This window comes from Thalassophryne amazonica, chromosome 15 (genome assembly GCF_902500255.1).
Source record: "Thalassophryne amazonica chromosome 15, fThaAma1.1, whole genome shotgun sequence".
Taxonomy (NCBI): domain Eukaryota; kingdom Metazoa; phylum Chordata; class Actinopteri; order Batrachoidiformes; family Batrachoididae; genus Thalassophryne; species Thalassophryne amazonica.
In genome coordinates, this window is record NC_047117.1 from 63,107,254 (window position 1) to 63,135,163 (window position 27,910).

The following is a 27,910-nucleotide window of genomic DNA, read 5'->3' on the forward strand; positions in this document are numbered from 1 at the left end:
AATTTCAAAAATATATGTAAAAATGTAGCATAAACAAAGTTATATACAACTATTTACATTCAAATGTAGGAAATGCTTCAGGCATTTTTTTGTGGCTATTTACATTCAATAACATGCCACACAAATTATATTTGTGCCACTCAGGAAAACAATTCCTGTCCAATGTACATCAGAAATCCAAAAATTTGTAGATATTCCACCTCAATATCCATGTGAATCTTTCACTCATCAGCTTTTAGTAAAGAGACACACATACAGATGAAATGTTTGCAGAGAGCAGACAGAAGGCTCCATCCTAGCCAGTATATAACGCTGAGTATAAGTTTGCCTTGAGGTGTACCTTGCTTGTCCTGGGTTGTACCACCATTTGCCATCAAAACTATCTTAACTGGTTTAATTCCTCATGGCAGTTCCTCATGGCCTGAACATTCTTCAGAGATTTTGGGCCATGTTGTTATAATGGCATCATACAATTTCTACACCATTACATGACCATTAGTAGCCTGAATTGGTGTTACAAGACAGGATGGATCAATGCTTTTATATTGTTTCCATTTAGTTTTGACCCTGCCATCTCACTGTTGCAGCAGAATATTTTTCCAGTCTCCCATTGTCCTGTTTTGCTGAGCCCATGTCCACTGTAGTGCCAATTACCTGTTCTTAGCTGACATTAGTGGCACCCAGTGTGATTTTTCTGTTGCTGCAGTCTATCTGCTTCAAGGTTCAGTGTGTTGAATTGAGAGATCCTCTTCTGCATACTTTAGCTGGTGGTTATTTGAGTTACTAGTGGCTTTCTTTCAGCTCAAACCAGTCTGGCCATTTTTCTTTGACCTTTGCCATCAACAAGGCATTTTTGCCCAAACAAATGCTGCGCACAGTAGTGTGTAAAAATCCCGCTACCCATCTGACATCCACAACCACACCACATTCACTATCACTTTTTATACCCATTTTTATGCAAACTCTAGCATAAAAATGAGAGTTCATTGACCATGCCTATGTGCCCAAATGCACAGAGTTCCTGCTACATAATTGGCTAATTCAGTGTTTGCTTTAATGAGCAGTTGAACAAGTGTACTTAGTGGAGTGGCCAGTGAGTGTATATATAGTACAGAGGGAGTAAAAGTCCCGCAGGTGTGTGTTGAAGACACCCTGCTAGGATTAAAGACTGTAAAGTAGCTAGCAATGACCACTGAACACAAAGACCAGAAGTGCCAAAATAAAATGGCACCTAGATACAGATGGAGATGTAACTATGATTTAACTTGTAAATTGGGTAAAACCTCCACGGACTTAATAAGACAGTGTGTGCTGATACTTGCTATCATTTTGTCATCCAGCCTACTGCAGGAACTCAGTGGATGGTCAGTGGTATAGCTATGATGACAGTAGTGTAGACCTGGTGCCAGAGGAGGAAGTCTGTACTCGAGGGGCCTACATCCTTTTCTACGAGCGACGCAACACCATCCCTCCTTGGTCTGCCAGTTGCTCTTTAAGAGGTATGTACAAAAATGGGCAATGAACTGAACTGGAATATAATCAAGATCTTTTGGTTTTGTTTTTTAATGTCTGTGAACACAGGGCTTTATTTATGTGTGTATGTAAAAAGCACAAAGGGTTGGACAATTAACCTGGCTGGAGAGAAGATCAAAAGGATGGAATCTCTGCTGGACCTTTCTGAGAGATCTGATGTCCAAGAGTAACATTTAAGTATCAAAAAAGACTTTTAGCAACCAAAATATAAACAATATGCATAGTAATTTTTTAAAGGGTTTCTTCCAACCACTCCATTAGTACGGTAGTTGGGTAGTGACACGATTTGTACCCTTGTGCAAAATATGGCCATCAGGTATTGCGAGGACTTTGCGTCCATCCGTCTGCCTGTTTGTCTTTCTGTCTGTACTGTCTGCTGCTGAGCACCCCCCGTACCACGCTGTGATGCAGTACATCAGGATGCTCTCGATGGTGGCTCTGTAGAACAACACCAGCAGCTTCTCCTCCGCATTGTTTCTCCTGAGCAGCCTAGGAAGTGGAGTCGCTGCTGGGCTTTCTTCACCACCACTGTGGTGTTGGCAGTCCAGGAGAGGCTGTCAGAGAGCTGCACTCCCAGGAACCTGATGGAGCTGACCCTTTCCACACAGTCCCCTTGGATGTAGAGCGAGGCTGGGTCAGCCCTGTTCTTCCTGAAGTCTAGGATTATTTCTTTTGTTTTTGTGGTGTTCAGCGGCAGGTTGTTAGCTGAACACCACGCTGTCAGTCAGTTGACCTCGTCTCTGTAGTCGGTCTCATCCCCTCTGAGATGAGCCCAATCACGGCGATATCATCTGCAAACTTTATGATGGTGTTTCTGGGATGGGTGGGAGAGCAGTCGTGCGTGTAAAGGGTGAGCAGGAGGGGGCTCAGTACACATCCTTGAGGGGAACCGGTGCTGAGTTTGATGGTGGAGGAAAGGTGGGGGCCAAGATTCATGGACTGTGGGCGGTTTGTGAGGAAGTCCTGGATCCACTTTCAGATGGGGGTGGAGATGTCCAGATGTGTCAGTTTCTGGACCAGGATCTCCGGGATGATGTGGTTGAAGGCTGAGCTGAAGTCCAGGAAGACCATCCTCACATAGCTCTCCTGGTGCTCCAGGTGGCTCAGTGTGGTGTGGAGAGCTGTGGTGATAGCATCCTCTGTGGAGCGGTTTGCCCTGTAGGCAAACTGGTGGGGTCCAGAGTGGGAGGCAGACAGGCTCTGATGTGCTGAGAGACCAGTCAGTGAAGATGGGACACAGACCTTGGACAATTTCAAAGATGGCTAACCTTGCCTATTTTTAGAGGTCAAAAGGGCATATTCTCTTTCCTATTGTTATGGAGAGTAGAGAGGCACAGTGACGTCGCTGGCTGGTCTCTCTCTGGCTGCTAATCCAAAATAGCGGAATCTGCTCTGAAAATGCTGCATTTCTGTTGTGGTAAGTGACCAGGGACAAAAGAATTTAGATCCCTAAGTACAGGCAGTCAGACTCAGAGAGGTAAGTGTCAAAAACCCAGGTAATTTATTACTTCAAAAGTGATAACAACAAAAACCATTAAATTGAGTCGGAGAAATGGTGAGGGACACAGGAATCAAAACTAACAAAGATACAATGCTCCAGAAACAGTGAGGGACTCAGGAATCAACACCAACAAAAATACAATGCGCCAGAAACGATGAGACTCAGGAATCAAAACCAACAAAAATACAATGTGCCAGAAATGGGGAGACTCAGGAATCAAAACCAACAAAAATACAATGTGCCAGAAATGGTGAGACTCAGGAATCAAAACCAACAAAAATACAATGTGCCAGAAATGGTGAGACTCAGGAATCAAAACCAACAAAAATATAATGCTCCAGAAACAGTGAGGGAATCAGGAATCAAAACCAACAAAAATACAGTTCCAAGGGGGAAAAGAATTACAGTACTTACAGATTGGAACAACAAACCTCTCAAACCAACAAACTTATGACAGTGGACTCCCAAGGGCAAGACAGACAGGCATGGTATGAATAAGCAGGCTGAGCATCGCAGGTGTAAATCATCAAGGCCAATCAAGACATTGGAGAACAAAACAGAAGAGGGCAGCAACACCCAAAATCCACCATACCAAGAAAGAACAAGTGGAACTACGAATAATAAACACACAAATACATGAATCAAAGACGCATGGAACCGGATCAGACAGAATTAACCACACGCAAGGGACAGAACATACAGGTGACACAACAAGGGAAGCAGCGCACATTCACAAGACAGAGATGAGGGAGGGAGATCACACAAACACACACAGGATGCAGGGGGTCAAACGGCAGACGCACACTCACATTCACACACCAGAGGAAGAAATCGAAACACCACCCACTCACAGGTGCACACAATGGACTCTGGGAGACGCACCCCAGACAGGGGACACAAGATAGACATGAGGAGACGCACCCACACAAAAGAACAAAAATAATGACAGATAAAAACCCCAATAAAACACAAACTCAAAAACATGGCCAAACAGGCTGATGGGAACCACCACAAAGATAAGGATTCGTAGCAGCCATTTTCCTTCTTTTTTGCAAAATCCACCACAATCTGCCCTTCCACATTCATCTCCTTGATATGATATGTATCTGTTCCCTTCACCAACATGCCCATTTACGTCTGATCTAATCACTGCTCTTTCATCCTTGGGAACACACTCTACCAGATCTATCTCACTCCAGAAACCTTTCTCCTTCATCTCACAACCCACTTGTGGAGCATATGGACTCATTACATTCATCATCACCCCTTAAAATTCCACGTTCTCTCTTCATAAATGCTTCCTTCTGAATTACTCCTACACCATTCTCTCGCCATCCACACCATGATAAGAGTTTGAACCCACCCATGAAGCTCCTGTCCTGGTCTCTTGTTCAACCAATATGACTATCTTTCTTCTCCATCATATACCGCGCTTAATTTTTCCACATTTTGTTATGTTACAGTCTTATTCCAAAATTTAGTAAATTGTTTTTCCTCAAAATTATACAAACACCACCTCATAATGACATGACAAGTTGTTGTTTTTTTTATTTTTGCAAATATATATATATATATATATATATATATATATATATATATATATATATATATATATATATATATATATATATATATATATATATATATATATATATATATATATATATATATATATCAATCTGGCAAAGGACAACGTAAACTGGGGAGCTATAAGTACACCCAGGTGATGAGGTGCAAATAGGAAGCAGGTGTGTGTGGAACGTACCAGAAAGAGGAAGCGACCAGAAAGGAGGTACCCTCTCTACTTTTAAGATTAGGCTTAAAACTTTCCTTTTCGCTAAGGCTTATAGTTAGGGCTGGATCGGGTGACCCTGGACCATCCCTTGGTTATGTTGCTTTAGACGTAGACTGTGGGGGGTTCCCATGATGCACTGTTTCTTTCTTTTTTTGCTCCGTATGCATCACTCTGCATTTAATCATTAGTGATCGATCTCTGCCCCCCTTCTCGGCATGTCTTTTTCCTGGTTCTTTCCCTCAGCCCCAACCAGTCTCAGCAGAAGACTGCCCTTCCCTGAGCCTGGTTCTGCTGGAGGTTTCTTCCTGTTAAAAGGGAGTTTTTCCTTCCCACTGTGGCCAAGTGCTTGCTCATAGGGGGTCGTTTTGACCGTTGGGGTTTTTCATGGTTATTGTATGGCCTTGCCTTGCAATATGGAGCGCCTTGGGGCAACTGTTTGTTGTGATTTGGCGCTATATAAGAAAAAAGTTGATTGATTGATTGATAGGAGACAGACAAGAGAGGCAGGGACAGAAAGCCCAAAGCAGAAAAACCCAGACAAGAGAAAGAACACACAGAAAAGCAACATAACAGCCAAAACAATAAAATAAACCCAGCCAGAACCCAAATCCTGACATATATATAGCGCTGGGCTTGAGACCAGAGGATCCTCGGTTCTAATCCCAGCCTGACTGGAAAATCACTAAAGCACCGTTTACACACAGATGGTAAGAGCGCCTGGAAGCGCCCCGGAAGAGTTTTTGGCCGTCTTAAGGATCACACGCCGTTGTTAACGCCGGCACTAGGGAGCGTGGCTTAGTTCCGGCTTTACCAGGAATCATCGAAAAAATTATTCAACATGTCGAATAATTCTGGGAACGCTCTCGGAGACCTCCCATGACGACAGCGACAACGCGAACAACGCCGTTTGATACTTTTTAATCACTGTTTCATCCTGCCGCTTCCTGTAGTGCCGCCGTTCTCGTCGCGCCGCGATGACCAATCAGGGACTGAATATGTAGTGACGTGGAGATGTCTGGAGTTTGAAAATGTGAACATGTCCTGTATCTGGTAGCAGCCTGTGAGCAGGACTTATGTCTCTTTTGTCCTTTATTTTACAATCATGACAGAGTTTTTGGAGTGAGCAGCAGCACCACAGCAGCGTGGAGCGGAGGTTCTTTTTATTTTTATTTTACGTGCGTGCGCGAGCGAATCGTCCTGGAGATTATTTTGCATATTAGCTACACAGCTGTATAATAAAGCAAATGGTGACTGGCTTCTAAACACAATTATGACAGAGTTTTTTGGGGGAAAGAGTGAGGAGGAGCCCCACAGCAGCAACAGGGAACGGAGTTTCTTTTTTTCTTTCTTTTTTTTTTATGTGCGCGCGAGCGAATCGTCTGTAGAGAATATTTTATTAATTAACTACACAGATGTATAATAAAACAAATGGTGACTGGTTTCTACACACAATTATGACAGAGTTTTTTGGGGGAAAGAGCGAGGAGGAGCCCCACAGCAGCAGCAGGGAGCGGAGTTTCTTTTTTCTTTCTTTTTCTTTTTACGTGCGCACGAGCGAATCGTCTGTAGAGAATATTTTATGAATTAACTACACAGATGTATAATAAAGCAAATGGTGACTGGTTTCTAAACACAATTATGACAGAGTTTTTTGGGGGAAAGAGCGAGGAGGAGCCCCGCTGCGCGCACTCCGCCCCTTTCCACCGCAAAAACAGCCGGAACTACCGCGAACTTCGGTCTGCATACTACTCGCCGACAAAACCATCTATGTGTAACCTGGGCTTAAGGGCTCGTGGGCAAGGTTCTTAATCCTCTAGCTGCTCCCAGTGTGTAGTGGCCCCCCACTACACACCATGCCTTGCATGGCAGCAGCCTGACATGGGGGTGAATGTGAGGCATTGATGTGTAAAGCGCTTTGAGCGTCTGATGCAGATGGAAATGCGCTATATAAATGCAGTCCATTTACCATTACATAAGTAGTAACACCCTTTGCTCAGTACTTTGTTGATGCAACTTTGGCAGCAATTACAGCCTCAACACTTCTTGAATATGATACCACAAGCTTGGTGCACCTATCTTTGCAGCATCTTCTTTGCAGCACCTCTGAAGCACAGCAGTTTTCAGATTTTTCCAGAGATGTTCAGTCAGATTCAGGTCTGGGCTCTGGCTGGGTCACTCAAGGACATTGTCCTGGAGCCGCTCCTTTTACATCTTGGCTGTGTGCTTAGGATCATTGTCCTGCTGAAAGATGAACCATGACCTCAGTGTTGCGTGGGCCGCCAGAAGAGGAGGTACTGCTGGCCCACCACCAGAGGGCGCCCTGCCTGAAGAGTGGGCTTCAGGCACTAGAGGGCGCTGCCGCCTCACAGGAACAGCCGAGGTGACAGCTGTCACTCATCAACTGTGACAGCTGTCACCGATCATCTGCACTTCATCCCGGATAAAAGCAGGATGACACCTCCACCACGTCGCCGAGATATCGTTCTTCTAAGGAGGTAATATTCTCTGCCGTACTAAAGGAATTATAATTTACGTGTGCTCTGTTAGCAGCCATTGTCCGGTGGAGCCTTGTCAGCTGACTGGGGGTTTGTGAGAGTGCTGACGTCTTCGCCTCTCACGCTTTCCAGATAAGTGCTTAAACAGGAGCTGCACGAGTGTGTGATTTGAGGTGGAGGTGGAATTCCCACCGTTGTTGTTACTGGGTGTACCCACACTTGACTGTCTTTGCTCTTCGCCAGCAGTACCAGATCCGACACGCGGAGACGGTGGCCACCTGGGGGACTCGGGACCTGGCGGCTCCAGTATCCTTCAGGTTCGGTGGTGGAGGAAATCTTGTGGTTCCGGTTCTTCTCTAGACGGACGTCTCCTATCGTCGAGCCTGCCCACACGACACCTTTATCCATTGACTTTGTATCATTCTATAATCTGCTGTGTATGGTTGTGGCATTCACAACAGTAAAGTGTTCAAATTTGACTCCTTCTATTGTCCGTTCATTTGCGCCCCCTGTTGTGGGTCCGTGTCACTACACTTTCACAACACTCAGTCTGAGGTGAAGAGCGCTCTGGAGCAAGTTTTCATCCAGGATGTCTCTGTACATTGCTGCATTCATGTTTCCCTCAATCCTGACTAGCCTCCCAGTTCCTGCAGGTGAAAAACATCTCCACAGCATGATGCTTCCACCACCATGCCTCACTGTAGGGATGGTGCCTGGTTTCCTCCAAACATGACGCCTGACATTCACATCAGAGAGTTCAATCTTTGTCTCATCAGACCAGAGAATGTTGTTTCTCATGGTCTGAGAGTCATTCATGTGCTTTTTGGCAAACTCCAGGTGGGCTGAGGAGTGGCTTGCATCTGGCCACTCTACTGTGTAGGCCTGATTGGTGGATTGCTACAAAGATGATTGTCCTTCTGGAAGGTTCTCCTCTTTTCACATAGGAATGCTGGAACTTTGACAGAGTGACCATCGGGTTCTTTGTTACCCCCCCGACTAAGGCCCTTCTCCCCTTTATTTAGAGGTGTGGCCAGCTTTAGGAATATTCCTGATGAATTCGAGCTTCTTCCATTTATGGATGATGGAGGCCACTGTCCTCATTGGGATCTTCAAAGCAGCAAAAATGTTTCTGTACCCATCCCCAGATTTGTGCCTTGAGACAATCCTGTCTTGGAGGTTTACAGACAATTCCTTTGACTTCATGTTTGGCTTGTGTTCTGACATGCACTGTCAACTGTGGGCCTTTATATGCAGACAGGTGTGTGCCTTTCCAAATCATGTCCAATCAACTGAATTTACCCCAGGTGGACTCCAATTAAGGTGTAGAAACATCTAAGGATGATCATTGGAAACTGGATGCACAAAGTTCAATTTTGATCTTCATGGCAAAGGCTGTGAATACTTATAAATGAGTGATTTCTCAGTTTGTTTGTTTGTTTTTTAATAAATTTGCAAAAATCAAAATAAATAAATAAATAAAACACAACCTTTTTTCACTTTGTCATTATGGGATATTGTGTGTAGAATTTTGAGGGAAAAATCAATTTCATCCATTTTGGAATAAGGCCGAAACATAACAAAATGTGGAAAAAGTGAAGCGTTGTGAACACTTTCCAAATGCACTGTATCATCCAACTGTTCCCCTGTCACAGTCAAAATTCAAAGTTGTGACTCTCATTTCAGGACTAATTTTTCTTTTCTCTTACTGCATTTTGATGCACTCTCCACCTTTTCTTCTTCTACTTTGTTCGAGAGTAACACAGTTTACACCGTCACCCTCTTCAACAATAGTACAGTAGTAGTCAGTCCTTGCTCACCCAGACCTCGACCAATCCGGTATGGAGCATGTTTGGTTTGGTAAATTTTATGGCCCATTCTCTTCCTGTTTTTGCACTCCTCATTTATCCAGTTCTGGTACCTGCACTCAGAACGTACTGGCTTGGGCTCCTCAGGTGGTTGAGATTTGATAAAATTTATGCTTTGCACTCTTCAGTCGCAGATGAGGACAATCTATGGTTTCAGTTGTTGTTATGCTGGATGATAAAATGTTGACCCAGACCCAGTTTTGCTGCTGACTGCTTGAGGTTTTCTTTCAAAATTTTCACATATCCTCCTTCTTCATGATTCCTACCACCTTGAGGACATTCCCAGATCCAGATGCACTGAAGTATCCCTACAGCATAATACTCACAACGCCGTGTTTCACGGTGGGGACAGTTTTCTTTAGGTTCTCTCCCTCTGCCTTCTTTCTCCAAACATTAGGACCTCTTCACACATAGTGTGACTGTAGCTGAGTTGCGCACGAAGCAAGAATCGTATGTCATACATGTAAAAATCTGTGCTGCCTCCAACACCTCGTATACCTGTTGCTACAACTATTTGCACACACCAGCGGCTGAAAGACAGAGCCCATTCGATCCGTCTCACGGCAGGTGTTGGCCAAATTCCAGGTGACACACACAAACATGTATAACACCGCTTGCATGGCACTTAGAAAATGTGTGGTCATTTGCGCTGTTAGCACGAAAATAGTGAGCAGGCGATCACTTTCGAGCTGGCTGTGAAATTTGTCCAAGTGCCCCCATGAATGTGGCGTTACAAAACAGCAACGCACATGTGGTGTGCCAGAGTGTCGACTCCCCCCCGGAACATGTGCCACGCGTGTGAATCGCACGTGTGTTGAGCTTCCTCCATCCGCAACACATGTGGTGTGCTGGTTGGGGGGGTGTACTTGCATGAACTGCTGATATGGGATGTACAGATGGGGAGCAGACAGCCATGTCAGAGCGCACACAGCACAGCAAGCTGCCTCCCAGCTGCTGACCAGAGACTCACTGACAGCTGGAAATGAATGATGTCTCAGTGCACATGGCGTGTCACATTAAAAGCACACAGACCACAGCCACGACAAATAACTAAAAAGAAATGATATAACATAACAGAAGAAAGTGACACATTGGTGCGTGTGCTGAACTGACAGGGGGCGTTGCCTCTGACAGCTGCAGCTGTTGAGATCTCTGGTTCTGTACATCCCAACTGTGGAACACGGACCGTGTTTGGACGGACATGACCTAACAACTGTCCACTGTGACGCGTGTGTGTCTGCTTGCTGTCCTCATGTGGACATACATAAAAATATATATCGCTGTTGCGACAGGCTGCAGTGAGAAAGCACACGGCATGCACATTGACAGGCTGCCCCAGGTGAAATGGACTGTCAAATCATAACACGCAGCGGGCGATCTGAATGTCACGGCGCCCACGTGAGCTCTGTTCCACATGACTCAGTGTCTGTTCTGCTGCACGCCATCCACAGGACACTCGCACAGGGCATGTCGGGCCAGTAGATGTGGACATGATAGAAGTGCACTGCTTCATTCAAGTCATGTTATGACTTTACATCTATAACCATGGGTCATCTACAGAGGAACAGATATTGTATTCGCTCGATAACAGGGATTCAATAAAATGCGGTGTTTTTATTATGGTGTTTGTTTTTTTGTTTTTTTTAAATACATCTATCTCCTTGTTGATTTCAGGCATTTTTCCACACCTTTTATAGGACAGCGATGGTAGCCCAGTGGTAAAGTTTCTGGCTGGCAATCAGAGCTTTTGTAAATTGCATGTTGTGAAAGTGTCGTGTCACGGACCCACAACAGGGGGCGTTAATGAACGGACAATGGATAAGCCAAAAAGTAACAATTTAATGTTGTGAATCACACAACGATGTACAGACAATAACAATACAGTGACTGTCAATCATACACCAGGTGACGTGTGGGCAGGCTCGACGATAGAAGACGCCTGGCGAGAGAAAAGCCGGATCCACATAGCTTCCACCGCCAACGGAGCTGAAGAACACCGGAGCCGCCAAGCCCTGCGCCCCAGGTGGCCGCTGTCTTCAGCAGTCAGACCCGGTACTGCTGGCAGAGAACAGAGACAGTCCAGATGAGTGTGAGGTCGCACACTCAGTAATCCCACAGTCTGTATTCAGTAAAGGAGGGAGAACCTCCACCTCCAATCACACACTCGTGCAGCTCCTGTCTAACCACTTATCTGATTGGAGTGTGAAGCGAAGCCGTCGCTGATCACACCAAACGCCAATCCCACAGATAAGGCAAACACCACAGGATAACGGCTGCAAAAGAAGTTCAGATTATTACTCAACGTTTTGAGGCAGCAGAGAAAATTACCTGATTGGTAGTTGATTTCTCGGTGGGGAGGTGGAATTGCAGTCCGGCCTTTATGGTGGTGGTGATGAGTAGTGGATGAGTGACAGCTGGTACGGATGATGAGTGACAGCTGTCACTCCTGGTCGCTCCGACGCCCTCTCGTGCTTGAAGCCCGCACTTCAAGCAGGGCGCCATCTTGTGGTGGTGGGCCAGCAGTACCTCCTCTTCAGCGGAAGCCAAACCTCCTGCCCAGGCTGATACGCAGGGGCCGGGGCACGCCAGCGGTCTGCATGGTTCTTGGCCCTCGTCCGGGCTTTGAGCAGGGCAGAGCGGGCAGTACGCCACACCCGACGGCACCTTCTCAGATGGGCCTGGACCGAGGGCACCCCGACCTCTCCCTCCACTAGCAGGAACAATGGGGGCTGGTACCCCAAACACACTTCAAACGGGGAGAGGCCGGTGGCAGACGAGACTTGGCTGTTATGAGCGTACTCGATCCAGGCCAGATGGTCACTCCAGGCCGTCGGGTGCGCGGAGGTCACGCAGCGGAGGGCCTGCTCCAGTTCCTGGTTAGTCCGTTCTGCCTGCCCGTTCGTCTGGGGGTGATACCCAGACGAGAAACTGACGGTGGCCCCCAGTTCCCTACAGAAACTCCACCAGACCTGGGAGGAGAACTGAGGACCACGATCCGAGACAATGTCTGATGGAATCCCATGCAGACGCACGACGTGGTGGACCAGGAGGTCTGCTGTCTCCTGGGCCGTCGGGAGCTTCGGGAGGGCCACGAAGTGGGCCGCCTTGGAGAACCGGTCCACTATCGTTAAGATGGTGGTGTTTCCCTGGGACGGCGGGAGGCCCGTGACAAAGTCCAGGCCGATATGAGACCAGGGGCGACGAGGCACAGGCAGAGGCTGGAGGAGGCCTTGGGCCTTGTGGTGGTTGGCTTTGCCCCTGGCACAGGTGGTGCAGGCCTGGACATACTCCCGGACGTTGGCTTCTATAGACGCCCACCAGAAGCACTGCCGGACCACTGCCACGGTCCTTCGCACCCCTGGGTGACAGGAGAGCTTGGAACCATGACAGAAGTCAAGGACCGCAGCCCTGGCCTCTGGTGGGACGTACAGTTTGTTCTTCGGACCTGTCCCCGGGTCCGGGCTCCGTGTCAGGGCCTCCTGGATGGTCTTCTCCACGTCCCAGGTAAGGGCGGCCACGACAGTGAACTCGGGGATGATGGTTTCAGGGGGGTCTGACAGCTCGGTCTTGACCTCCTCTTCGTGCACCCGGGACAGGGCGTCAGATCGTTGGTTCTTTGTCCCGGGGCGGTAGGTGATCCGGAAGTCAAAACGCCCGAAGAACAGCGACCAGCGGGCTTGCCTGGGGTTCAGACGCTTCGCGGTCCGGATGTACTCCAGGTTCCGATGGTCCGTGAAAACCGTAAATGGTACCGATGTTCCCTCCAACAGGTGTCTCCACTCCTCAAGAGCCTCCTTCACCGCAAGAAGTTCCCGATTGCCGACGTCATAGTTCCGTTCAGCTGGGGTCAACCTGCGGGAAAAGTAGGCACATGGATGGAGAACCTTGTCGGACTCCCCGCTCTGGGACAGCACGGCTCCTATCCCTGAGTCAGAGGCATCCACTTCAACAACAAACTGGTGCTTGGGATCGGGCTGCACCAGAACCGGTGCAGTCGAGAACCGGCGTTTCAACTCCATAAACGCGGCTTCGCACCGATCCGACCAGGTGAAGGGGACTTTTGTGGAGGTCAGGGCTGTCAGGGGGCTAACTACCTGACTGTAGCCCTTGATGAACCTCTGGTAGAAATTTGCAAAACCGAGGAACTGTTGTAGTTTCCTACGGTTCGTTGGTTGGGGTCAATCTCTCACCGCCGCAACCTTGGCCGGATCAGGGGCGACGGAGTTGGAGGAGATGATGAACCCCAAGAAGGACAAAGAAGTGCGGTGGAACTCACACTTCTCGCCCTTCACAAACAGCCGGTTCTCCAACAACCGCTGTAGGACCTGACGTACATGCTTGACATGGGTCTCAGGATCCGGAGAAAAGATGAGTATATCGTCTAGATATACGAAGACAAACCAATGCAGGAAGTCCCGCAAGACGTCATTAACCAATGCTTGGAACGTCGCGGGCGCATTGGTGAGGCCGAACGGCATGACCAGGTACTCAAAGTGACCTAACGGGGTGTTAAATGCCGTCTTCCACTCGTCTCCCTCCCGGATCCGAACCAGGTGATAAGCATTCCTAAGATCCAATTTCGTGAAAATTTGGGCTCCATGCAGGGGCGTGAACACTGAATCCAACAGAGGTAACGGGTATCGGTTGCGAACCGTGATCTCGTTCAGCCCTCTGTAATCAATGCATGGACGGAGTCTGCCGTCCTTCTTGCCCACAAAAAAGAAACCAGCACCCATCGGGGAGGTGGAGTTCCGGATCAACCCGGCAGCTAACGAGTCCCAGATGTAGGTCTCCATTGATTCGCGTTCCGGACGTGAGAGGTTGTACAGCCTGCTGGACGGGTACTCAGCGCCCGGTATCAAATCAATGGCACAATCGTACGGACGGTGCGGGGGCAGCGTGAGTGCCAGATCCTTGCTGAAGACGTCAGCAAGGTCGTGGTACTCGGCCGGCACCGCCTTCAGATTGGGGGGGACTGAAACCTCCTCCTTAGCAGTCACACCGGGTGGAACCGAGGATCCTAAACACTCCCGGTGGCAGGTTTCGCTCCACTGAACCACAACCGCAGACAGCCAATCAATCCGGGGATTGTGTTTTAACACCCATGGAAAACCCAAAATCACTCGGGAGGTAGAAGGTGTTACATAAAACACAATCTCCTCCCTGTGATTCCCAGACACCACCAATGTCACTGGCTGTGTCTGGTGTGTGATTAGTGGAAGAAGGGTGCCATCTAGCGCCCGCACCGACAATGGTGATGGTAAGGCCACTAGAGGGAGCCCAACCTCCTTTGCCCATCTGCTATCCAGCAGATTCCCCTCTGACCCCGTGTCCACCAGTGCTGGGGCGTGAAGGGTTAGATCCCCACTCAGGATCGTGACTGGGATTCGTGCAGATCGGCGGGGTTTCCCCACGTGGGTGTTGTGACCCACCCTTAGCCCAGTCTCTAAGGACGAGTGCTGTTGTTTTGACCGTTTGGGGCATTCTCTCTGTATGTGCTCGGTAGAGCTGCAGAGAAAACACTCTCCCCGGATCAGCCTCCTTTGTCTCTGAACTGATCGTTTTTTGGCCCTGCTCGTTTCCATAGCAACGTCAGCAGGGGGAGCTGTTGTCACGTGGAGAGCCCTGGCAGTGGAGCATGGGGAAGTCAGCTTCCTGTCGAACCCGGGAGGAAGAGGGACGGCTTGTGCCTGGCCACGCCCCTCGCCTCGTTCCCGTCGGTGTTCCGTTAATCGGTTGTCTAACTGTATAACCAGGTCGATAAGCCCATCTAAATCCTGCGGCTCGTCCTTCGCCACCAGGTGCTCCTTAAGGACCAGAGACAGTCCATTTACAAAGGCGGCGCGGAGCGCAACAGCATTCCAGCCGGCTCGCGCTGCCGCGATGCGGACGTCAACTGCATACTTCGCTGCGCTCCGACGCCCCTGCCGTATCGACAGCAGCACACTTGAAGCGGTTTCGCCTCTATGAGGGTGGTCGAACACCTGTCGGAACTCCCTCACAAACTCAGTATAAACCGTTAGGAGCCGTGAATTCTGCTCCCAAAGCGCCGTAGCCCAGGCGCGTGCCTCTCCTCGAAGCAAATTGATCACATAAGCCACCCGGCTGGCGTCTGCTGCGTACATGATGGGACGCTGTGAAAAGACGAGCGAGCACTGCATCAAGAAGTCCGCGCACGTCTCCACACAGCCTCCGTACGGCTCCGGAGGGCTTATGTATGCTTCAGGGGAAGGTGGGGGGGTTCGTTGAACTACCAGCGGAATGTCTGTTTCTGGCACAGGGTCAGCAGGAGGAGGTGCTGCAGCAGCGCCCTGAGCACGCGCTTCCACCTGGGCGGTGAGAGCCTCCATCCTACGATTGATAACACTGCTCTGCTCGGTAATTAAATCCAACCGAGCGGTAAAGGCGGTTAAGATGTGCTGCAGCTCACCCAACACGCCTCCTGCTGGCGCCTGTGCACCTCGCTCTTCCATTGGCTGTTCAAGCGATGGTTGACGCCCCTCGGGATCCATGATGCTGACCGAGAAATCCTGTTGTGAAAGTGTCGTGTCACGGACCCACAACAGGGGGCGTTAATGAACGGACAATGGATAAGCCAAAAAGTAACAATTTAATGTTGTGAATCACACAACGATGTACAGACAATAACAATACAGTGACTGTCAGTCATACACCAGGTGACGTGTGGGCAGGCTCGACGATAGAAGACGCCTGGCGAGAGAAAAGCCGGATCCACACAGCTTCCACCGCCAACGGAGCTGAAGAACACCGGAGCCGCCAAGCCCTGCGCCCCAGGTGGGCACTGTCTTCAGCAGTCAGACCCGGTACTGCTGGCAGAGAACAGAGACAGTCCAGATGAGTGTGAGGTCGCACACTCAGTAATCCCACAGTCTGTATTCAGTAAAGGAGGGAGAACCTCCACCTCCAATCACACACTCGTGCAGCTCCTGTCTAACCACTTATCTGATTGGAGTGTGAAGCGAAGCCGTCGCTGATCACACCAAACGCCAATCCCACAGATAAGGCAAACACCACAGGATAACGGCTGCAAAAGAAGTTCAGATTATTACTCAACATTTTGAGGCAGCCGAGAAAATTACCTGATTGGTAGTTGATTTCTCGGCGGGGAGGTGGAGTTGCAGTCTGGCCTTTATGGTGGTGGTGATGAGTAGTGGATGAGTGACAGCTGGTACGGATGATGAGTGACAGCTGTCACTCCTGGTCGCTCCGACGCCCTCTCGTGCTTGAAGCCCGCACTTCAAGCAGGGCGCCATCTTGTGGTGGTGGGCCAGCAGTACCTCCTCTTCAGCGGCCCACACAACATTGCAGTTTTGATTCCCATGGGTGGCATGTATTTTTTTTCATAGCAGTTGGGCAATGTGGTTAAACATGCTGCAGCTGCTCATGCACAAAACCGTTGCAGCGGGATCATTCACACCTACCCGTCCACATGTCCCTCCCGACGTTGTCTCATTGTTTTCGTGGTTTACTCATACGAGTTGTTTCGCCGTGTTTCGTCTTGATTTGTACTTATTCATACTATGTGTGAAGGGGCCCTTAGCATGGCCAAAGGTCTCTAATTTTATCTCATCTGACCAAAGGACAGGCTTTTAGTCTGCACAGTCTTTCTCCAGGTTGTCCTTAGCATACTTCAGTCTGGCTTGAAAGTGTCTCTTCGGCAGAAGTGGTATTTTTCTTGGTCTGCAACCTCACAGTCCATTCCTGTCCAGGGCTCCAGTGATTGTCAGTTTTGAGGCTACAATCCCGACTTGGCTGAGTTGGGATTGTAGTGTCTTGACAGTTGTTGTGGGGTCTTTTGACACATCTCTCACTATTTTTATTTCCAGAATCTTTGAAATCTTTTGCTTCCTACCTTTGCCAGGCTTTTTCTGTGCTGTGTGGCTCTCTTTCAATTTTTGATGATCCTTCTTAAGGCCCGGTCACACGGCACACGGCGATAGCTGAATGAAGGAAAAAGTCACAAATTGTCCAGAAAAAGTGGACGAATGAGCCGGCACTTCTCCCATCACCGAAAAGCCTGCAAGTCCAGAGCGCATAAAAGAACGAAACAAAAGCGAAACTAACAAGAAAAATGAAATGAACGGCGACCTTGACGCTTTAAACAAAATCAAAACAAAACATTCATAATGACGTGACTTGACAGCAGGTATCAGACTAAGCCCCAGCCTGTGATCATTTCTGCAGTCAACGTGCGCTCTCCACAGCACCTGCACGTGTGAGAGTTGTCTTGACAACAGGTCTGTCTTCACAAAAACGTGTGCACACACGCATGTACATGCACATTCCAGTCATGCAAACATGCGCACAGCCGTCTGTGGCACACAGCCGTTTGTGGCCATCTCGTCAGCCAGAGACGGCTGCAACGTGCACAAATAGTTCAAGTAGTTGATAAAACGTTCTTGCTGCTATTGTTTCTGTATGAAAACATGAATGAGTCATGTTCAGCTCATCAGATCTTTAGTTATTGATCCGTTCAGATATCGTCAGTGTTTGTGCAAGACGTTGGACTTGGGAGGTTGGCCGAACTTGAATAACAATTAAACGGAACGCTGACTGTATGGGAACTACGCAAACGATGAGGAACCGTCAAGACAGAAAGTCAAACGGAATACGGGTAGATTGAGGTTGTCGTCAGGATTCGTTCATATTTCTCAACAGTTTGAAAATTCTGACAAAGTGCCAGCAACAGGAACAAAGCTGGATGATTTAAACAATGTCTCTGAAAGTCATCGTAAGTCCAGATTTCTTGTTTCATTTTGGCTTCAGTGTCGTTCGTTAGTGCCAAGTGATCGAGTCATTACTCCACTTCTTGACACTTGAAAATGCTGTGATAACTTTGTATATCCTTGTCCTGCAACTTTTTTTTCTCAAGTCTAAACTCCATTTCTTTTGTTGCTTTTTCAAATGATAGCTCAAACTCTTACTGACGTTTGACATCTGTTCACTGGATGATAACCTTCAGTTTTAGCTTGATTTTACAAGCTTTGAGCATTACAAAGATAAAGCACATCATTGTATAACAGTGGTTTGTGCGGTGGTTCTTAATACCCCCGTCACACATAGCCAGAATAACACAGATTGGCGTCAGAATGTCAAATCAGCGCACATCCGAAAGTGTCAGGTTTCAGTTCCAAAACGTTCTGACAGTCATCTGCGAGAGTCCACACAGTTGGTCAAAATCGGCCGGCGGCCCCGAGTGTGATGCACATGTTCAAAAGCCTCCGGGCACCGTTGAGATGGGACGCCTAGCCGACGGCAGTCTGAGCGCAATTTCCATATTCTGAAGGCAGCATAAACACGTTCCGAAATGATTTGAGCACGTATGAGGGAACCTCGAGATGGATCGGGCATGGCAAAGCCTGCCGGCATGACCTGCGCATGCCACTTATCCACTTATAATGTCCGCACGTCTGCGCACACACACGCACGTGAGGTCACTGAGCCTGCGAAAAAGAGGAAGTGCGAAGGAGTGATTGAATGGGAGTGTGTGACAGCACGGATGTTGGCTTGGACATTTATGGTGTGAGTCCGGTCCATATGTTGGTTGTTCTTTGATGTCCAGTACAGGTCCTGTGCAAAGGGAGAACACAGCGCTCCCTCCCACTCCGGTCCCGTGTTTACCATCCTGGCATTTAGACATTAGTCAGTCTTCAGTGCCTTTTATGGCCACCTGACAGCAGTCTGTGTCGTCTACATATGCTTTGGATGTGATCTAACAGGTGTGCACGAGGCAGTCTCTCTGCATTCTGGCACAGCTGACCACGCCTCTTTTACTCCCGAATGCATCCAGATTATGACCATTTCTGCCGTGTCGGCCTGCTTCCTACACATTCTGGCTCTGTGTGACGGGGGCTTAAGGAGGATAATAATTTTGACCCTGGTAGTTTTTGGTTTTTGTGAAATTATTTTGTTTTTGTGTGCAAAGTTAAAATGTAAGCATTCAAAATAAAACTAGGATGATTATGTTTTGAACTGCTGTATTAAAAATTCTTTGCTCTGTTAGAATAGCACTTAGGAAAATTTAGAAGAAAACTTTTTAACTTCATATAGGGAGTAATAATAATGTGGGAACATGTAAACACGTGGCTGAATACCATAGTTACCATAGGGGCCATAGTTTGGGCATCTTACATGACAGCATGCTGGCTTCAGTGGATATGTATGTGTTTGTGTGTGTGTCTGTGTCTGTGTGTGTGCTCGTGTGAGGCATCATTGAAAAGTGTTTTGAGCGCCTGCATGAGATAGAAAAGCACCATACAAATGCAGTCTATTTAACACAACATGCTGCTTAGTAACTGTGGACAGTGTGTGAGGTTCTGAGGTTATACTTGTTTGTATCTCTGTATCAGACTCTCCACAAACTCCAGGTGTAGTGGTTTGAGCCACAGCATAACCATAGCTTATGTCCTTGAGCAAGATATTGAATGGGGGGTTGGCACAATTAGACCTTACACAGTATATTTTGCTGAGTGAAATGTACTCTGCCGGGATAATATTTGGACCCAGTCTAAATAGCGTAAAATACATGCCATTATAACATGAAATCAGCCCTACCATCTTATCAAGTCAAGTGATTCTACTTCAGTAGGAGTTGATTTTACACTGTGATAGAGTATATTTAACTCTATTTGTACTGGGACCAAATGTTATCCCAGCAGAATAAATTTTACTCTGCAAAATTTACTGTGTACCCATGTGAAGCATCCTATTATGATTTGGCGCAATATAAATTGAATTGAATTGCATGCAAGTGTGAATTGAGTACAAGTGTGTGCAAGTCAGTCCCTTGAATGATGTGTACATAACATTGCAAGTTGCTCTAGTAAAAAACATCTGCTTGATCCAAAAGGTGCAGGGAAATTCCACTTTATTTAATTTTATATATTTTGGAACACTTTCATGTTTATTTTGCTGGGGACAGTAGAATTTGGCAGAGCCAGAGGGAAGATTACATGCAACAAAGGTCCACCAGGGTGGGATTCGAACCATAGTTCCAGTTTGCATGACATTCCACAGTGGCTGTAATTTAGAGACCGTGCTTGCTGATTCAAAAATGGAAAAAAGTGCGTCACCTAAAAATTTATTGATGCCCAAACTAGAGACAAAAACAGAAACACTGATCGTGGAGCTGTTGCACTTAAAATCCCAGTGATACCAGCTAACGTGATCGGCTAACGCTTAGCCTAGGCTTGTGCGTCATATGTCACACTGACAAAGTGAGGAACCTTGGAGTGACTTGTGATCCCACGCTATCCTTTGACCAACACATTAGAGATATTACGAGAACTGCTTTCTTCCACCTGCGAAATATAGCGAAGATTTGTCCCATCCTGTCTATGGCTGATGCTGAGACCCTGATTCATGCATTTGTCTCTTCTAGATTAGACTACTACTCTATTTTCTGGTTTACAGCAGTCCATCATTAGGGGTTTCCAATTGGTTCAAAATGCTGCTGCCAGACTCTTTACAGGAAGCATAAAGTTTGACCACATTACAAGCATTTTGGCGTCTCTTCACTGGCTTCCTGTCTGTGTGAGGTCGGATTTTCAGGTCCTGCTATTAACCTAGAAAATTATTCACGGATTAGCACGTTCCTATTTAGCTGACTTAAACCCTACATACCTTCCCAGGCTCCGCATTCTCAGGGCGTAGGACTACTTTGTGTCCCTACAGTGAATAAAACATCTGTGGGCCATAGATCCTTCTCATATCGTGCCCCTGTTTTGAGGAATGATCTCTCCATGGACATAAAACAGTCAGATTCTGTAGAGACATTCAAGTCCAGACTTAAGACACATTTATTCTCCCTTTTGTATGGCTAGCATACTGGCATAGTATAGGACTGTGCTTCCTATCTCTTTAAATTCATTTTATCATTAACGGAACAGATCTCAGCCTCAGCTTTATTTAAATTCTGGGTCTGTTAGTGAACCTTAGGGCTAGCAGCTGGTCAATACCTAAGTATTTTCTCTACTTTTCTGTTGATTTACTATAGTACCTGCAATTATCAAAGCATGTACATCGGCAGTCAGTGAGTAAGTGAGTGGGTCAATAGAATTTCCATCAGTCTGTATTCATCTTTTTTTTTTCTTTTTCTTTTCTTATTTTTTTTTTTTTTTTGTAAATTTATTTTTAAACATCTTGGGGCATACAGGAAGCAAAAGAACCAAGGAGGGTCACAGGTACATTTCACATCTTGTCAACATTGTCACCGTCCACAGATTGTATAAAACAGTCCCATCTTTTCCAGTATTTTTCCCTGTGCTGTTGTAGACGGAGTCTGAAGGTCATAAGTTCCATTGTTGTTATGTGTTTGATTACTTATAACAGAAGATCCATTGAAGGAGTGTCTTTTTTGAGCCAATATTTAGTGATGAGTTTTTGCAGCAGCAGCAGGGATAATCCTGAACAAATATGTGTCGTTCGGACATATTCCCTTTGGAGGCACGCCAAGAAAAAAAGTGAAAATTTGAATACCTAGCACAGAATTCAGTAATCTAATCACCTTCTTCCAAAAATCAACGATAGCTGGGCATGACCAAAATATATGAACTTGATCTGCATGAACAGACCCACACTCCCTCCAGCAGGAAAACCGAACAACCAAAATTTTTGATTTCCATACAGGTGTGATTAAAAAAACAGACTAGGCTTTTCAACAAAAATCTCTCCAGGTAAGCGAGTTAGTGGTATGATTTAGAGATTTCCATCCCTTTAGCCATACTTCCTTAAGTATCTCAACTTTTAAATCTTTGTCCTACTGTTTTTTCACATGAAGATAAGTTTAGTATTCGTCTGTCTTGAGAGATAACAGTAAAATAAGACTTTATTCATCTCACAGTGGAGAAATTCACGTTACGTCAGCTCTTAAAAAAACACACAAGATGGGTGCGAGTAGAGGAAAATGTGCATCAAACAGCTTGTGCAAGGATAAGCAATAATAGTAATACTTGTAGCAATACAATAAAATAAGAAAATGAGGTAGAAATAGAATATATATATATATATAAGTACATATGCATATATAAACATGATTGGAATTGAAAAAAAAAACACAGAACTGTAACGCAGAACTGGTAGGTAGGTACGGAAATGAACCAGTATCTTAATGCCATTTGTCCCCACATGTCTGCCTTGCCCAAATTTGGGCTGTACTGTGATGAGTCTGTTGAGTTTCGAACTCAGCTTTAAGGCAAAGTAGAAAGAAACCTACTCCCCTTTTCAGTGGATTGTTAAAAAGTAGTGTAGTAACAATCTGTGAGCATGCATCACAGTTTATTACCTCCGCCAAGGAGGTTATGTTTTCGGTCGAGTTTGTTTGTTTGTCTGTCTGTTTGTCAGCAGGATAATTCAAAAAGTTTTGAACGGATTTTGATGAAATTTTGTGGAGTGGTTGGAAAGACAAGACAATGACAAGGTGGAATGACAAGAGGAACAAGTGATTAAATTTTAGTGGTGATCCGGACCACGATCCAGATCCAGGAATTTTTTAAAGGATTCTTCACCATTGCGGGATAGGGGGAATTTTGACATTCTAGTTTCTAACTCCACAAAAACAAGGCAGAAAGGCTTGAAAAAAATTAGGGTGTAACATAATCAAATGTTCTATCAAACAACAAAGTTTGGTGATTATCGGATCCGGATTCCGGATCTGGTGATCCAGAATATGCAAAATATAGGGAAAATAGAAAATGTGTCAGTGTGAGGTGACAAATGAAGCTAGAGATGCACAACAAACACCAAATTGTAGCTGAATCTGTACTGATTCAGTAAGGTGTCATCAGATTTGATGTAGCTTCAAATGTTATGGAGCTAGATCCAGAAGAAAACCGCCATTACCGAAAAATCGTTTTTATACAATAACTTTTGAACTAATAAAGACATAAAATGATTCCAAGTTCTAGTGGTATGTTTTCATGGTCAAGGATGTCAAATATAAAGGAAAGAAATGTATCATGTATGTATCATAGTTTTGGTCGTAACACCTAATTGTTGAATAGATCACTGTGCCAAGGAGGGAATCTCTTTAGGGTCAGTGACCCTATGGCCTTGTGTAGCACATGCAACACTTAAAAAATTGTTCTATTTCAGAATTTACTGTTATTTATTTAGAGAAGTGTTTCATAAATGTTAAAAAATTAATATATTGGCAGTTTAGTTGAATAATAAATTGAATTTTGTCTCTCTGTTTTTGTCTATAAGCACATGCAATATCAATATCAGTGCTCAGATGTCAGTAGCTTCTGGGAAAGGTGCAAGTTGCAATAAACTGTGATGCCAAGTGCTAAGGATACATGCTATCCAGTCACAGCAGATGAAACATTTTTTACTACTGAGCAAACATCATTGTTAGACTTTTTTAGGTTCAATGATTCCACGGCGTGTAGATGTTATGGCGTCAGTGACCCCATGGCCTTGGCAGAGGTTTGCACTCTCTGAGTGCTTCTAGTAGTTAAAAATGGAATGTTAATACATCTGCAATTAAAGCATGTTTAAGGTCAGATGAAGTGTTTCTTCAGAGTTTATAGTCCACTGATTTGGTGCCCTGTCTGCATCACAGGCTCCATAAGCTCATCGATGTCAGACCACTGGCTGATACGACTCACAGGGGACAGTAAGAGAGGAAGCCTGGTGTCTCGGTCCTCCACCACGTGTCCGTCTTCCACACTTGATTCTCCTGAGTCTCCAGTCTTCCTTGATGATGCCGCCAAAGATGAGAAAGGTAAGAAGTGACTTTAGTACTGTGATTACACTCAGGTACATACCAGTAAGTACTTGAACAGTGACATTTTGGTAAATTTTGCCTCTGTACACCACCACAATGGAATAGAAATGAAATAATGTAGAATCATGTAGAATTTCAGCTATAATTCAAAGGGTTTAATAGTTATGTAGTGAGTGTTAATTTTATGAGGTTGGGCATTTAAATGTAGAAACTAAAACATGTTCTTCTTCATATGATTGTTAGGGGGTTTTGAGAGCAGGCCATTTATCAGGGGTCTTCAGGGACGCAGCATGAGTGCGAGGGCACCCAGCAAAACCAAGGAGTCCCTGAGCAAAGTGCTTCCTTTGCGCTGGTCCTTTGGTTCCAAGGAAAGACGAAAACCTGACCCGGCATCTCCACCAGTCCAACCTTCTGCCCCTGCGGAGCTCGTTGTGTATTTGGAATCTGGCCGCCGACCACGATGCACAAAGGATCCAATAGTAACTCTGATGACTGGAGCACCTCGCTCAAAAGAAGGTGCTGCTTCCAGTATTGGAAGGATAATTTGTGTGAGTAAAACTCAAGATGACCTGCCCCCTGAGTCTGCACGATTCCCAGAGGGCCAAAGAAGACAAGCTAGCCTGAAACGTAGCAAGCAAAGCCAGACAGGAGGTGAAGGCCTAAGTAATAGTTCTAGCAGTAACACTCTGACCAGGGGGAAGGATACCAGGAAGCAGAGCTCTTCTAAAACCTTCCATGGTACTGGTACAATAAAGCGTTCTGGTACTGGAGTGCAGTCCAGCTCCAGCACTCCCATCCTTAATGATGTGTCTCTGAGGAAATCAAACAAGGATATAGTTGATAGTCGAAACACTCAAGGAGAACATCAAACAACATATGAAGGAAACTCCAAATCCAAGAAAGGAGAGGATCCCAAGAGCCACGAGGTATTATTCTCGTTTTTAAAAGGAAACTTCTTGAAGAAGGATAAGGACTCAAGAAAATCCAAGGAGGATGAATCGAAAGGAAGAGGTGAGGAAGGAGGCCGGAGGACCTTATCGAGAGTGTCACTGTCAAATGGAGCAGTAGGTGGGGAGAACGTGGTGGACGAGAGCAAGTCCAGTGGCTCAGGCCATCGTACTGGTGAGGTGAACAGGAAAACAGGACAAACCACGTCTGACATTAAACGCTCCCAGAGCTCCTCCAGCTTACCTATTAAAGCAGAGCAGAGTATGCGTAGGACCACGTCCTTGCATCGCAACGGGACGTCTGCAGCCCCGCCATCCCGCAGCTTGTCAGCAGACAAGCCTTCTTACGGCACCCTGCAAAGAACTCGTTACAGCACAGCCTCACTTGGACGTAAACGAATGGTCCCTGAGTCCAGTTTCTGACAGGTAACCTCTACCCATTACAAAATGTGTGAAGGCTGATCTCTGAGATCAAAGCAATAGTCCTCACTTCACAGTGGTGCACTTTTTTTTTTCATACAAAATGAACTGGCTTAAGCTGCTGTACCAGAGAGATGCAGCAGATGAAGAGTATTTTAATGCTGGAATACATAGAGCAGAGTGAAATGTTGGAACCGCTGATCCAAAGGACATTTTATTCCTGTGTGTGATTGTTTTTTTGTTTTTTGTTTTTTTGTTTGTTTTTTGTTTTGGTTTTTTTTTTTTTTTTTTTTTGAAAAAGCAAGTGCCTGAGCAATTAATATGCATTTTTGACCAATGAAGTCTGTATGTGTTTAAGCACTGGATACACTGACACGCAAACAGACTCAAGCAGAATATCAGCATTTGTGTATTTTATCAATGTTGGGAATTATGATTCTCATTTTTATGATCATAGTTGTTTGATTACAATGAAAAAATACAGATTGTGTTAATTCACGACAGTGTCGTGTCCACACTTCTATAATAATGATAGTTTGAGATGATGATCTCTGATTAACAACAGTAATTCCATTTTTGAATATATTTTAATATTTAAAGTATACTATGTTGCCAATGATGGATTAATACAGAAGATTATGTTTTCGTGAGCCATAGATTTGGGTCTTTGAAGCAGAACTGTCCCCAAAACAGATATCCCCAAAACAGATATCCCCAAAACAGCAATGGAAGGATTATTTGTTGTTTAAAGGGGTCTTATTGTGCCTAATTTGTTTTTCTCAAAATTTTATATTACAATGTGGTTGAATGTTTCTCAATATTTTATATGTCAATATAAATTGTTTTCTTGACCTCCCAAACATCCATGAATCATTCCCTGACCCTCCTTTGACACCTTGTATTGGGTAGGCTCAGAACCTTTATCTCAGTTTGTAGACTGTTATTCAAAAATCTGTGGCATCTTTACTCTCTTTCCTTGCAGATATAAATTATGTGATCATCTTGGTCAGCAGCTCTGAATGTGAACTGAATTACTTACTTGTGACCTTTGATGTCCATAATTTCTATATATACATGCAGTCCTTGTAATATTGGTCACAGGAGGCAGCCAGTTAATCTCACCACCAGTTTTTTGTTTTTTTCATACTGATTTTGCTTGAGAAAATTCTTTCTATTATTTCTTGGATCCACAGATGTCAGTGTCACATTCTTGCAGCAAATCCTTCAATTTGCCCAAGTGATTTACATTTTTCAACACTCTTTTTCAAATCTCTAAGGAGTATGGCTGTCCAATGATCGCCAAAGCTTTACAAAGGCAAATTGCTTATTTCAGTGCATTTTTGATCCAAAGCACCAACCTGGAAGAATTCAGTGAATTTGCAGGCTTGGGTCACAGCAAGTTGCTTTAGAAGTAATGACAAAAGACCGAATTTGCCTTGTTTGGTTTTTATTGAAGAACAAATCAACCCTGGAATGTTGTCTGGTACAGATGAGAACATCATATAATTGGGGTCATCTGGAAATTGGGTCGCTCTGGTATGATAGATTTATAAGCAGATGTGATCAAGTTCTATCTTTTCTTCATAGCAACACATGGCCCAATTACTACATGATAAAGACTGCAGTGAAGTATTCTAAAATTATCACGAGTAATATACCCAAATGCTGAATGACAAACTGTGTTAAACGGTTTCAAGTTGGGAGAGGCAGCAGGTATATAATTTTTTTCTTTTTGTGACCAAATTTTTATTTTCATAACTTTATGACAAACAAAAATGAAACAATATTACCACACCAAAATTAAACAAACATAACAAACCTGAACATACCCAGGCCCAGGACAGCCTTGTCAAGAACGCCACAAAATAATCACATCAAACCGGTGCCACAGACCGAACGGTCCACCCTGCCTCCACTGCGCATGCGTCCTTTCGGACCTCAGCAGCTCGTCTGAGGCAGAGTCTCTTAGCCCAAAGTGATCAAATGGATTAATGCGATTATTAACCATCAGATGACAAGGTAAAACCTGTTAAATCATTCTAATGTCAGTTTTAAACAGAAACGAGGTGATACTCTGTGACATTTTGAAATGACCGACGCACAGTGAATGCATCAGTTAGCAGCTTGTGTAGCTGCGGTGCTCTGATCACTTCCTTTATGATGAAATAATGCTGATTTTATGTGGAAATGATTGTTGTACAAAAGCTTCAGATATCTGTCACTGAGATAGATGATGACTGGTGTGCGGTTTTAAGCAGAAATGATGCGATAATCTGAACCGCGGCTAATGATGCATGCGCAGTGAAGGCAGGCCATCTTTGCATTCTGAGAAACTACCATTGTCAAAAATGTGTGGAGTTTTGACTCATTGGGTGCAATGCTGAGAAATGTCTGTTTCTCAAAATGCAAAAGATGGAGAACCACGCCCTACTTTTTTTCTGGGTCAGGCTCAAAACTTCTCAGTCGCTCCTCATAACTTGCTAACTGCTTGTTATCTGCTCTCTGCTCGTGAAGGGGGAGTTCAGAAGTGTAGGGGGAAAAATTTTTAATCAGCCTGGAAAAGGAAGTGATATGTATGACTTGGTTTTGGAGTTTGATACTCGCTGAT

General features: G+C 45.5%; 1 protein-coding gene across 1 annotated transcript in view; it reads left to right on the plus strand.

Moving 5' to 3' along the window:
* Nucleotides 1–25,556, plus strand: part of usp43a (ubiquitin specific peptidase 43a) — a 388,273-nt gene extending 362,717 nt beyond the window's left edge. The window contains exons 14-16 of the mRNA XM_034187735.1: nt 1,341–1,499; nt 23,771–23,932; nt 24,179–25,556. Coding sequence (XP_034043626.1) covers nt 1,341–1,499; nt 23,771–23,932; nt 24,179–25,305 — 1,448 coding nt within the window. The 3' untranslated portion in view covers nt 25,306–25,556. The remainder of the gene's footprint in view (nt 1–1,340; nt 1,500–23,770; nt 23,933–24,178) is intronic.
* The last annotated feature ends 2,354 nt before the right edge of the window (nt 25,557–27,910 follow it).